The 10,981-nt window shown below is 45.0% G+C and overlaps 1 protein-coding gene across 2 annotated transcripts; it reads right to left on the bottom strand.

Annotated features, from left to right (window-relative positions):
- Window positions 1-7,080: 7,080 nt before the first annotated feature.
- Window positions 7,081-9,332, bottom strand: LOC127316172 (putative F-box/FBD/LRR-repeat protein At3g49030). 2 transcript variants are annotated; one of them, XM_071820506.1, is made up of 3 exons: window positions 8,145-9,332; window positions 7,946-8,062; window positions 7,081-7,800 (listed from the first exon to the last, which is right to left on the bottom strand). In XM_071820506.1, the coding sequence occupies exons 1-3, from the start codon at window positions 9,297-9,299 to the stop codon at window positions 7,435-7,437; spliced, it is 1,638 nt and encodes a 545-aa protein (XP_071676607.1). In that variant the 5' UTR covers window positions 9,300-9,332; the 3' UTR covers window positions 7,081-7,434. The 2 variants fall into 2 exon arrangements, with proteins under 2 accessions (XP_071676607.1, XP_051202546.1); XM_051346586.2 differs by having other exon boundaries at window positions 7,928-8,062.
- Window positions 9,333-10,981: the final 1,649 nt, after the last annotated feature.

Below are 10,981 nucleotides of genomic sequence, written 5' to 3' on the forward strand. Positions count from 1 at the left end.
TGCCAAGTATGTTTTCTTGTTAATCAAAATGCTCAATCTCTCTTAGGAACCTAAATTTTCTTAAAATCTCGGGACGAGATTTGTTTAAGGGGGAAGGGTTTGTAACATCCCAAAAATTCAAAACAAAACAAATGAATTTCCCTAGTTCCAAATTTTGGAACCAACAAAAACTTTTATTAAATTAAGTATGATACATAGTGATCTTGCTTAATTCTTGTGCTATTGCCATGTTTGCTTGTAATAGTAGTTTTGAAATAATCTTAAACCCTAAACCTCACCCCTCTTTTCACCATCCTAGCTAAAATAAAATAAAAGGAAATTAAATAAGAAAAAGGTATATGTGCCTATGGCTATTTTTACAAATCTTTACCCTAGACCTTTCTACTTTGCTTAGAGGTTTGGAAAACCTTCATACACCTTACCTAGTACTCATCAAACCAAACCCAAGTTGTTTCCAAAGAAAATAAAAAGGAAACTAAAAATGCCATAGAGGCATATGAGAGTAAAATAGCAAATTTGGGAATTTAAGATCCTTGACCCTAAGACTTGTTATGAATGGTGGGATCACTCCTATATACCATTTCAACACTCAACAACACCATTTGGGTCAAGCCAAGTCAAATTAAAACTCAAACGCAACATATGCATAGAGGCATATGTGACACATAGCCATAATACCCAATTCTTGTTCTATGACTTTAAACCTTGACCAAATGATGGAAAAAACCTCTCTAAACCTAACCTAACACTAAATTGACCCTAACCCATGCCCAAGTGAAGCAAGAGGAACAATTTACAAGAATAATAAAATTTGACACCTCACCTCTTATGTGTTATGGCCATTTTTGCAAATCTTTGAACAAGACCTTTTGAAATGGTTTCAATGGTTTGGAAATGTTTCTAAACTAATAAGAATCACATGAGAGTCAAGAAAAGTCAAATCAAATGGAGGGAAATCAAATAGTGAGAAAATCCCAATTTCACTCACATACACATAAAGCCAATTTTGCAAATCTTCACCAAAGGCCACCATTGCTTGATTTATTGCTTGGAGAATACTTATACATGATAAACAAACACAAATGCATCAAAGAAACAAGAATCAAATCAAAGAAAATCTCAAATTCAATTCACATATGATAATGGTCATATGTCCCATTTTTATTTTCTTCACCACTTTGCACCCATTTATCTTCTGATTCCTAAACAAAACTTGGTCAACCATTGCCATGTCATCCAAGACCTTGTCAAAGTGAACAACTTTCATGTTGACCACCATACCTAACTTTGACCAGGTTGACCAGTAGGGATTTGACAAGTGGAGACTTTGAAATTATGAGAAGATCATACCAATTTTGAATTCTTGCAAACCTTCACCAAAATGGACACCACCACCACCATTCCAGTACATTAAATATATAAATGAGTTGCACCAAAAAGAATTTCAAAATTTTGAAAAGAAGTTTCATGCGGCCATTGTGTCGAGCACCTTGCAGGCATGATTCTGGTTTTGGCATACACTCTATTATCCTCTGGATTTTTGCCTAAACCCCTTTCTCTCTTTGATCATTGCTGCTCCTGTACCTCCCCTGCATCAAGCCATGTACTGGTTTGGTCGACTAAAGCAATGGCATGATCACAAAAACCCCATGCCGGCCATGAAGGACACACACATGCACTCAATCTCTCCACCCCTCTCTGGCCAGCCTCACCTTGTCAGCAAGCATTCCCACACTCTATCACACACGCCAGTACCAGCCCTGAGCAAAGGAGAGCACCACACTGACCAGAACGCGCACGCCCCGAACGCGCCAGAAACGTGCCAGGCACGCGGTGAGCGCGCCCAGACACCATCCTGGACGCGCCAGTACGCCTCTCGCACGGTCGCCTCAGTCCTTCTCTCCCTCTCCCACTTGGCACACATGATCACCACGCCTACAGCTACCTCCTAGACATCCTCACTAGCTCGCGCACGCCCTATCGTCGTCGCCATGATCGCAACCCTGCCGCCCAGTACCGTCCTCGTCGCAGAAGCTCCCGAGCGATCCCATCATCCCCTGGACGCGCCAGCTAAACCCAGAGCCTCGCCTAGACGTCGCCTACAAGATGCTGTCCTCGCCACGCCCTTTCGCACACCGGAGCGGCCGCGCCATGGACGCCCTCTCACAGCACCCGCCGGTCACCTCTCCATCTATAAATAGAGGCAACCAGAGCACAACTCCTTCACACCAATCTCTTCCCCTCTCATCACTGCCTCTGCCTGACCACTCAATCGAACCCCACCTCGCCGGAGCCACCCCAATTGGAAGCTCAGAGCCGCCGGAGCCCGCAGATCACCGTCGCCGATTCACGCCGCCCCGAGCCTCGCCACCGGTACCAGTCGATCCCTCGTCGTCGACAACGCCGCCTCGCACTCACCATAACCCGCGGGAACCTCCGTCACGCCGCCGAACCCCTACCTCCGTCGTGCCCGCGTCTGCTTCTCGCCATCGACGATGACGACGCTCGACCGTCGATCGTCCATCTAATCCAACCGCTCTCAGTAACAGGTACCGATTCGGTGTTTAAGAGTCACTGACGCGCAGGCCCCACTTCGTCAGACGGCCCGCGGCGTGGGCAGCGCTAGTTGGGCCAGCCCAGCTCGTCTCCCCTCGTCCTGGCCCATTCTGTTTCCCGCGTGGCCCAATAATTCAAATATGATTTAATCCATTTTGTTCAAATCCAATACTGTTGCCCACTTCAAATTTGAATAGTTTGAAATCTACTACACCAAATTTAACAAAGTGTATATATTCAGAAATCTAATGAAATTATCTATCCAATGCCACCGGCCTCATGTCCAAATTCGTAGTTAAATTTAAATGATAAAAATAACAAGGCAGGGCCTATTCTAACTTCAAATAAATATTAAAAATTATCTATAAATGATTTTGAGTTGATTCCAACTCTAATAAATCATTTTTGACATAATCTAATTGTTTATGCAAAAAATATAGCATAGTTGTTTTGCATGATCATGGACTAGATCCAAATAATGGCTATGGAGCCATTTCTAGTCCATTTAACACATACACATAAACCTATTTAAATAGTATGGGAGCTTCTCTCTCATTTAAATTGTGATCCTAAGTAATTCAAATAGAGGTGCTGACCTTGGTCTAATAAGCCTCATGCTTGGTTACTTAGAGATTTTAAACCATTTAGATGCTAGTTTTAAATTATATGAGGTGTAGCACCTCATTTAAATTATTACTCCCTCATAATAGATATGAAAGGTTGACCTTGGTCAACTTATATTTCATACCTTATTATTATTTGTGGAGATTAAATCTTGATATGATTTAATGAGAGGAAATTATTTTCTCCAAAGACTTAAATAGCAAATCAAATAAATGCTTATAATGAGAGGAAATTATTTTTCTCTTAAATAAGAACAAACCAAGTAATTCACCCTACCATGCTTGAAGTGATGTTAGAATTAGTTGTGTGAACCCTTTGGTGTGTTTTAGTCTAGTATGTAAGTATTGTTTGGTGATTGTGTACCTCGTATTCATTTATAGACGCTAGTACCGGAGACTACCAAGAGGAAGAGGTATTCTACCAAGAGGAAGAGCAAGAGAACTTTGATCACATCACCAATCAAGGCAAGCTAACACTCTTGCAAGGTTCCCATGTGCAAAGCTCTACAAGAGCAAGGCACCATTACTTTTACTTTAGGCTTAATGCTCCTATCCCAAGTTTTCACTTTACAAGCTTTACTAAATTTTGTTTATCAAAGTTTACTTTTTGATTCATGATTCACTTGGTTTAGATATAGAGTAGAACAAGAGCATCAAAGTTAGCCTAGAGCAAGACAAGCTAGTTAGCACCCCTCATGACTAGTTGCTAGTGCTAAACGAATAAAATTGACTACTCTAGATGGGATCATGTGAAATGAAATGACTTTAAAAACCTTGGAATGATGATTCATTCTATTTAAAGATTTTGAAGGTGAATATGACTTGTGAATGACTTGGTGAAGTTTACAAAAACTGATGGTTGGGTTCGGATGCGATACCATTCCAATTTGAAAGTACCCCCACAATACCCAACATGGGTAAGGGCTTAACTAGAAATTTATGTGCTTTAGTATGGGTTCCCTCTAAACAAGCGTCATCGGGGTTAGGCTGAAAGCTGCCTCTACAACAAAAGAAGTGACGTGATATGACGTGAATGAGGTGAATGTCAGGCCCAAGCCCTGTGCAGTTCCCAGGCTGACAGTCTGTCTTCACTGGGAGGCCAAGCTCATGGGGAGAGGTGCCTATACTAGAGTATGTAAGTGAAAGGTTATGGTTGGTAGTCCGCATACGGAGTATGATAAATCAGGGCCAGTTAACCCTGACGGATTATTGCAAATGTTGTGGCACAAGTGTACGACCTCTGCAGAGTGTAGAACTATTCGAATAGCCGTGTCCACGGTTATGGACGGTTGGAAAGGCCATACTGTTCCGTCATCAGACCATTTTCAAAAATATGACATATGACTTGTGACTTGAATTTGAAAGGTGAATGGGTACTTTGAATTGAATCACAACAGAGTTGTGGGAATGACACTAAGGTTCCCACTTGAGTTAGTTTAGCAAATGAAGAGTCTTTTCTAAATGTTTATGAAATAAACTTGGCTTTATGCAAATAAACCTAGAGCTTAGTATCCCCTTACTAAAAATTGATAGTGCTTACACTAGTATTAGTTTGCGAGTACTTTAAAATACTCATGGCTTTGTCCCTGGCTATTCAAATGGCCGGACTTTGAAGGAGAACAACAGTACGAGGAAGATGGACAGCAGGACGTCTACGACAACTAGGACTACTCCTGACGTCAAGCGTTGGTCTGTGGATTAGATAGCCACTACTACTTCCCTTCCGCTATTTGTGATGTTCGTTGATCGATAGATCAACTACTATTGTAATATTGGATCAGGTGATCTACCGTTGTAAGACGATTATGTGTTGTAATAAATGATGACTCTATGATATTCAACTATTATGTCTCGCAACAACAATATTCCTGGGATTGCGATGTATGGCATAATAGGCATCTGGACTTAAAAATCCGGGTGTTGACACATAGCCACCATAGCGACGAGGCCGGTTGACCGAATTCTAACTTTATAGACCTACGCAGGTTCGAGGTCCCCATCCCCTCTCACCACCGGAGCGACTAGCAGAGGAGGCAGGTGCCCGTTGATTCCCGATTGTATATGGCGAGAACGAGGCAGAGGGGTGGCGGCTGCTGCTAGGGTTTCCACCCTAGCTGCCGCCTCTCTTTTCTTTCACGGGGAGGACAAGATTCTCTTTTGCGTGTTAGAAAGTGGTGCACTTGAAACTAGTGTTTTTTTCCCATGGATCTCTCAAAATAATGGGCTAGGAGTACATACGTAGCTGGTCCTGAACTAGTACGAGTATTTTTCCGGTGTGCAAGATCTCTGGACTGTTAGTGAGCAGTCCCTTGCTGCCGTCAGTTGCAGTGTTGGAAGCATTGATGGACGACAATCAGGCGCCGTGGATTCAGATAGGGAAACGAGTTGGCTGGAATAATCAAGGACTTGAACCATCAAGTTCTGGCCAAAGCATGGTCGCAAATAAGAGGATGGACAGGAACATCTTTCCGAAGGTTTGCGGTCTTATCAGTTATCACCCCAACATACCTCCAAGCTAGACTGAAACTAATTGGCCAAAACATTGCCACGGGTTCAGCACGGTCGATGGGCTTAGTCTATTTTCCATGCTCATCACCTACCCAGATCGATGTACGTTGTTAACATGCTTCACGCTGCATCAGTCACAGTTCGGCAGTTCATCTCCCCATGGTAACTGTAGCGATTTGTTGTGAATGAGACCATATAGCCCGGGGAAAGAACTACCGGATCAAAAAAAAGAAAATAAGATAATCATTCCGAGGTCAAGTATTTTGAAATCTTGTGTATAGTAAAAATGTGGATTGCGTCTGTTCATTTTACCCTCTAGCAGTCTACAATGATCACAAATCCGCCCGCCAGATCACTCGTTCTAACAGCCAGAAGTCAGTACTGTAATCCAAGACCAAACAAAGTGTCTGGCGACGATGTGCAACGACCAGAATTTATTCGAAGCTGTAATCTACTTCTCATGATTAACTATTGGAGCGCATACTCAAGACCCTTCATTTCGGCTTTACAATACACTTTATGAACTAGGAGAATGCAAGAGACAGATAGACAGAGTGAGATTATGTTTCTGCGCCTCATTGACCATATTTACAAGGGTGACCTAGAAAGAAGGCAACTTTCATTAGCATGCAACGCTAGGAAGCTACAATTTCGGGAAACACTAATTTTTAACCTTTGCTGATTCAGTTAACCTAAGCTCTAGAGCATACCAAACTGAAAACACAAGATGACAAGAAATATGCTCATAAGGAGCAAAGTCTACTTCGCCATGTCACCCTCTTTTCAGTATGTCATCCATATACCAGCTTTGTCTACTTCACAAAGTAAGTTACTTCAGTGTAAATACCAAGCCTTGGTTTGACACTACTCATCGTGATTTTACTAGGTCACATTTTCTTCTCGCCAATCCCTTTTCAGTTATTTCCATGCTTGTTTCAATCATTTGAGTGTCGAAACCGCTCAAGCCTTGTTAAGGCAAGCACAATGTTTAGGTAATAACCATAATCTGAAATTCTGAATACCCGGATATTACACCCAATAGAAGTTACAGAACTTCGCCATGAAATTGCCACATCTCAGCAAGATCAGTTTCATCTAATAGTACCAGAGTGTCATGATAAGGTGTCTTGCCTCACACCAACAGTTTTCAGCACGACAAAGCTTTTGCTCTGGTCAGTTTTCTGATAAATGCAATGCAACAGATATCAATTGCATGAAGGAGACTACTTTTGTAAACTAGACAAGCATTGTTGGCAGAACCAAGTTTGGAAATGTTCTGCTTGTATGCTTGCAGTTCAAAAATAGAATCTGAAATCTCAATAAGGCAGAAAAGTTGCCATGCACATTGCAAAAGGAATAAGCTTCAGACTACATATGTTTTAGACAAGAGGCATAAATACCATCCTTTTTCATTAAAGCAAGTGTTCAGAATAGAGATATAGTAGCTGCTGATATTATCAGTTTACAGTACAACACCCAAACATGAACAGAGCAAACAATACCAACTTAACTTAGCAGATTAAACTAGCATTCTGTTAGCAGCTTAAACTTTCCAGCTTTCAATTTGAAGTCTGAGCTTAGATACTTGTTACACCACCTCCTCAATCCTGGTATATTCTTGAGTTGGCCATACATCATATCATAGAGCGACTGAAGGGTGGACAGCATTAGATTACAGACATACAAAAACTCTGCTTTCAACAAAACAACACAATCTTGGGGATGGACATCAACTACACCTGTAGTATCAACAAAAGGCTCCGCTTTCAAAGGGATCAGCCACTGACAAATCATGGGTATCCATCTTGGTTAAGTCGGATTTCTTAGTACCGATTTTCAGTTCAATTCGAGCATCTTGAGAAGCTCTATTATCCACACATAGCTGCTTGCGTTGATTAGCCATCCATTTGTCGTTCCGCTTGTTAAGAACTTCGATTTCCATCTCTTTTAGCAACTTACTATTCAGAACAAAGAACTTGGCAAATTCAACAGATGGCCTCTTGCTGCCATCGTAATTCATTAACACCACTTTCTTTAGATGGAGCTCAAGGCACTCAATTGGATCCAACCGGTCATACTTCCTTGCATTATTCATATCCTTTGTTGGGTGTGACTGGACATGGAGAGAAAAAACAATATAAAGACAGTTGCTAACAAGTTAACAACATCATAATTGGCTAGATCATAAGTATATCAAATACTTCTTTTGACTTTTGAAGCAGGCAAATATGTGTACTCACAATGATATACAGCCTCACCAAGCAGGGGAAGCACTTGAGGAAGTCAACAACGGCATCCAGATTAGGCCCAGTAGAGTCGAGAACCAGAACCTTCATGGTGTGAATTTTGGTTGTTAAGCTGACAGCAATCATTTTCTGCAGAAAAGAAAAGTTGCAAACATGAATAATAAGCTTGTGCGTAGGAATGCCAATGAGGGATCGACGAAGGGTGCTCTACCTCAAAAATCGTTGTTCCAAACTGGAATTTGGATAAGTATTTAGATAGCAAACCCAACACCTCCAGTTTAGGTGCTCGGATTACCTCGATGGTCCCTTGATCACAATCTTGATATAGCGGTAGCAATCTTTCTAGAGAAGGGGCGTCCTTGATTACTAGCTGCAAAGTTTTCGACCCGTAATGGTTGAAGGCTAAGCTCCTAAGAGTTTGGGAGCTGATGCAGATGGCACCTATGCCATAAATATATGTCAGCTCAAGGCTTTCCAAGGCAGTGCAGCCAGAGAGCAAGTTGTGGAGAGCATCCTCCATAATGCGGATCCCCTGCAGGGTGAGCTGCTTGAGGCACCGGAAATTCAGACGCAGCGTTGAAATAGAATTGGGCAAACCGCAACGGCTGAATCTGGCAAAGCGGAGCGTGGGAGCGAAACGGAACACGGACAGCGGTATGTCCCTGATGTCGGCGAGATCGAGCTCCTCTAGGCTGTCCAGGGCTTGAGAGTGAAGCCAACCGTCAATCACGGGGACCTCTATTGGCCAGAGCCACTTGAGCGATAAGCGGCGGGCAGGGCCACGGTGCTCAGAGAGGATCTTCGAGACCAAGGCCGAGCCCATAAAATCATCCGCAAGATTAAGTGGCGCGGAGCGCCAGAGGGGAAGCCACCGGCGAGAGATGGCCTGCGTGCGGGCGCCATCGTTGGTGGGGAGGCGGGAGATGATGCTGCCGAGAACGTCGTCAGGGAGGGCGCTGATGAGATCGAGGTTTCCCCTGTCATCGCGGCTGCTCCGACTCCCTCCCTCGTCGATCTGATGGAATCTACGCTTCTTAGAACAGCGCATCGCCGCTGCCAGCTCCCTCGCGGTCGCCGCTGCAGCAGCCTCCGCCGCCACCGCAGCCTCTTTCGCTGCCGACGATGCCGCCGCCGCCTGCTCAGCGGTAGCCAAGGCCGCCATCGCGGCCTCCTTCGCAACCGTGGCCGCCCCTGCAGCCTCCGTCGCAGCAGCCGAGGCGGCCACCGCGGTCTCCTTCGCAGCCGCGGCCGCCCCAGCAGCCTCCGTCGCAGCAGCCGAGGCCGCCACGGCAGCCTCTTTCGCGGCCGACGCCGCTCTGGCGGTCTTCTCCGCGGCCGCCTCCAGTGCCGCCACCGCGGCCTCCATTGCTCGCGAGGCGCGCAAGGGTTTTGAGATTGCGAATTGGGGAACTTCAGGCCTTGTTTTGCAGTTTTGATCGGTTTAGGAGAGTATTTCCCAGCCCAACCCGGCCCACGCAGAATAACTCGGTTTACGCACAATATTCCCTAAGCTCAAAAAAAAAAAACACAATATTCCCATTTAAACAGCCTGTGCAAAACAAGGCCTCAATGGGACATTATTTGAAAAAATTCGAACCAAAATTTCCAAACGGCTGTTAGTTCTACGCGGACGGCCAAGCCGTTGGAACAAGTCGATGTGCCGACGACAAATAGGTTTGTGCTGAGGCTTTATTGTGCTGACAACAAGGTGCCGATGGTGGCCGTTGGCACAACCTATGCCGACGGCCAAATTGGCATGTGCCGATGGTTTCCGTCGTCGGCACCTTGAATGGTTCCTGTAGTGCATCCCTCCGTCATTTCTTCAGTTCTCAGTTATGTCTTATTTTCCTACCTGGGACGGCCTAGAACATAAAAGCCCAAACGCTCATTTGTGTGTAGCCCAAAGTTGAATCTCGACATCTTCTTCCTCAAGAAACACCACCTGGCGCCGTACGCCCCACGACCAACTACACAAGTCCAGCATATGCGCCGCTGCGTTTTTCTCCATGCCTTAAATAGAAAACACGGAAAAGGGATTTAGATTGAAACTCTAAAAAAGGTGAAGAGGGAAGGAAGATAAACATCATATCTGAGATGGAAGGCCCAAACCAGGAGGAAAGCAAGCAAGATCAAGAAGATGTCACCGGCTAGATAGTACCCCTTGTTATATGTATAACAAGGGGTACTATCTAGCCGGTGGCATCTATTCACAGTATGCTACATTTGTACCCTGCTTCGAAGAAGGAATCTTATTTTGCGACATGCCAGGAAGCATATCGCAAGGACGTAGAGCGGGCATTTGGTTTGCTCCAGCAGCATTTTGCCATTGTTCGGTGCCCTGCTTTCACTTGGTTCAAGTCTTAGATGTGGGAGGTGATGAACACGTGTGATTGCACAACTTGATCGTTTAGAGTGAGCGCGACGGGCAGTCGAATGAGAGTGTGGAGTAGGTGCACCAATTTGAAGATATGAGAGCCCCAAACCTTTTCCCAACCCAGCCCGCGAGTGGCCCAAGTTCTGCCTGGAGACGAACCCTACCAGGTCGCCTCGCTCCTTCCGTTCCTTCCCTGCTAGCGCCGCCAGGAGTCCCAGCTCCTCTCCTTCGACCTGTCCATCCCATTTCCGTCCCTGGTGGGTTTCGATAAATTTGACCCTTTTCGAAAGTTCAGCACTATTTGATCTCTTTTCAAAAAATATTCAAAATCTGGCCCTTTTTTAGTAGCGCCTATGCCTGGGGCGCTACCCTCTTCGCGGTAGCGCCGGGAGCTCTGACGCTGAAAGCGTGCCAGCGTGGCGACGTAGGACCCACAATTCGCTAGGTCAACTCCCTTGACAAGGGCGCTACCCTTTTAAAGTTCAACTCCCCTCGCAAGGGCGCTACCCTTTGGAATACGCCCCCATCCCCTCCATCCACCACTTACCCCTCACACCCCGACCAGGAAAAAACCAGGGCGCGTCCCCCTCTCTCTTCCCTCTCAAATCCCCCCCTCCCCAAATCCCTCACATCTGAAGATTTCTCCGTGGGATTTGGTCTCCATCCCCACCTTA

This window comes from Lolium perenne, chromosome 1 (assembly GCF_019359855.2).
Source record: "Lolium perenne isolate Kyuss_39 chromosome 1, Kyuss_2.0, whole genome shotgun sequence".
NCBI classification, from domain to species: Eukaryota; Viridiplantae; Streptophyta; class Magnoliopsida; order Poales; family Poaceae; genus Lolium; species Lolium perenne.

Coding starts and splice junctions, on each gene's coding strand:
- LOC127316172 (XM_051346586.2), bottom strand. CDS start 9,299: ATGGAGGCCGCGGTGGCGGCACTGGAGGCGGCCGCGGAGAAGACCGCC. Junction 8,063..8,144: donor TTGGAACAACGATTTTTGAG/GTAGAGCACCCT, acceptor TCTTTTCTGCAG/AAAATGATTGCTGTCAGCTT. Junction 7,801..7,927: donor TGGTGAGGCTGTATATCATT/GTGAGTACACAT, acceptor CTCCATGTCCAG/TCACACCCAACAAAGGATAT.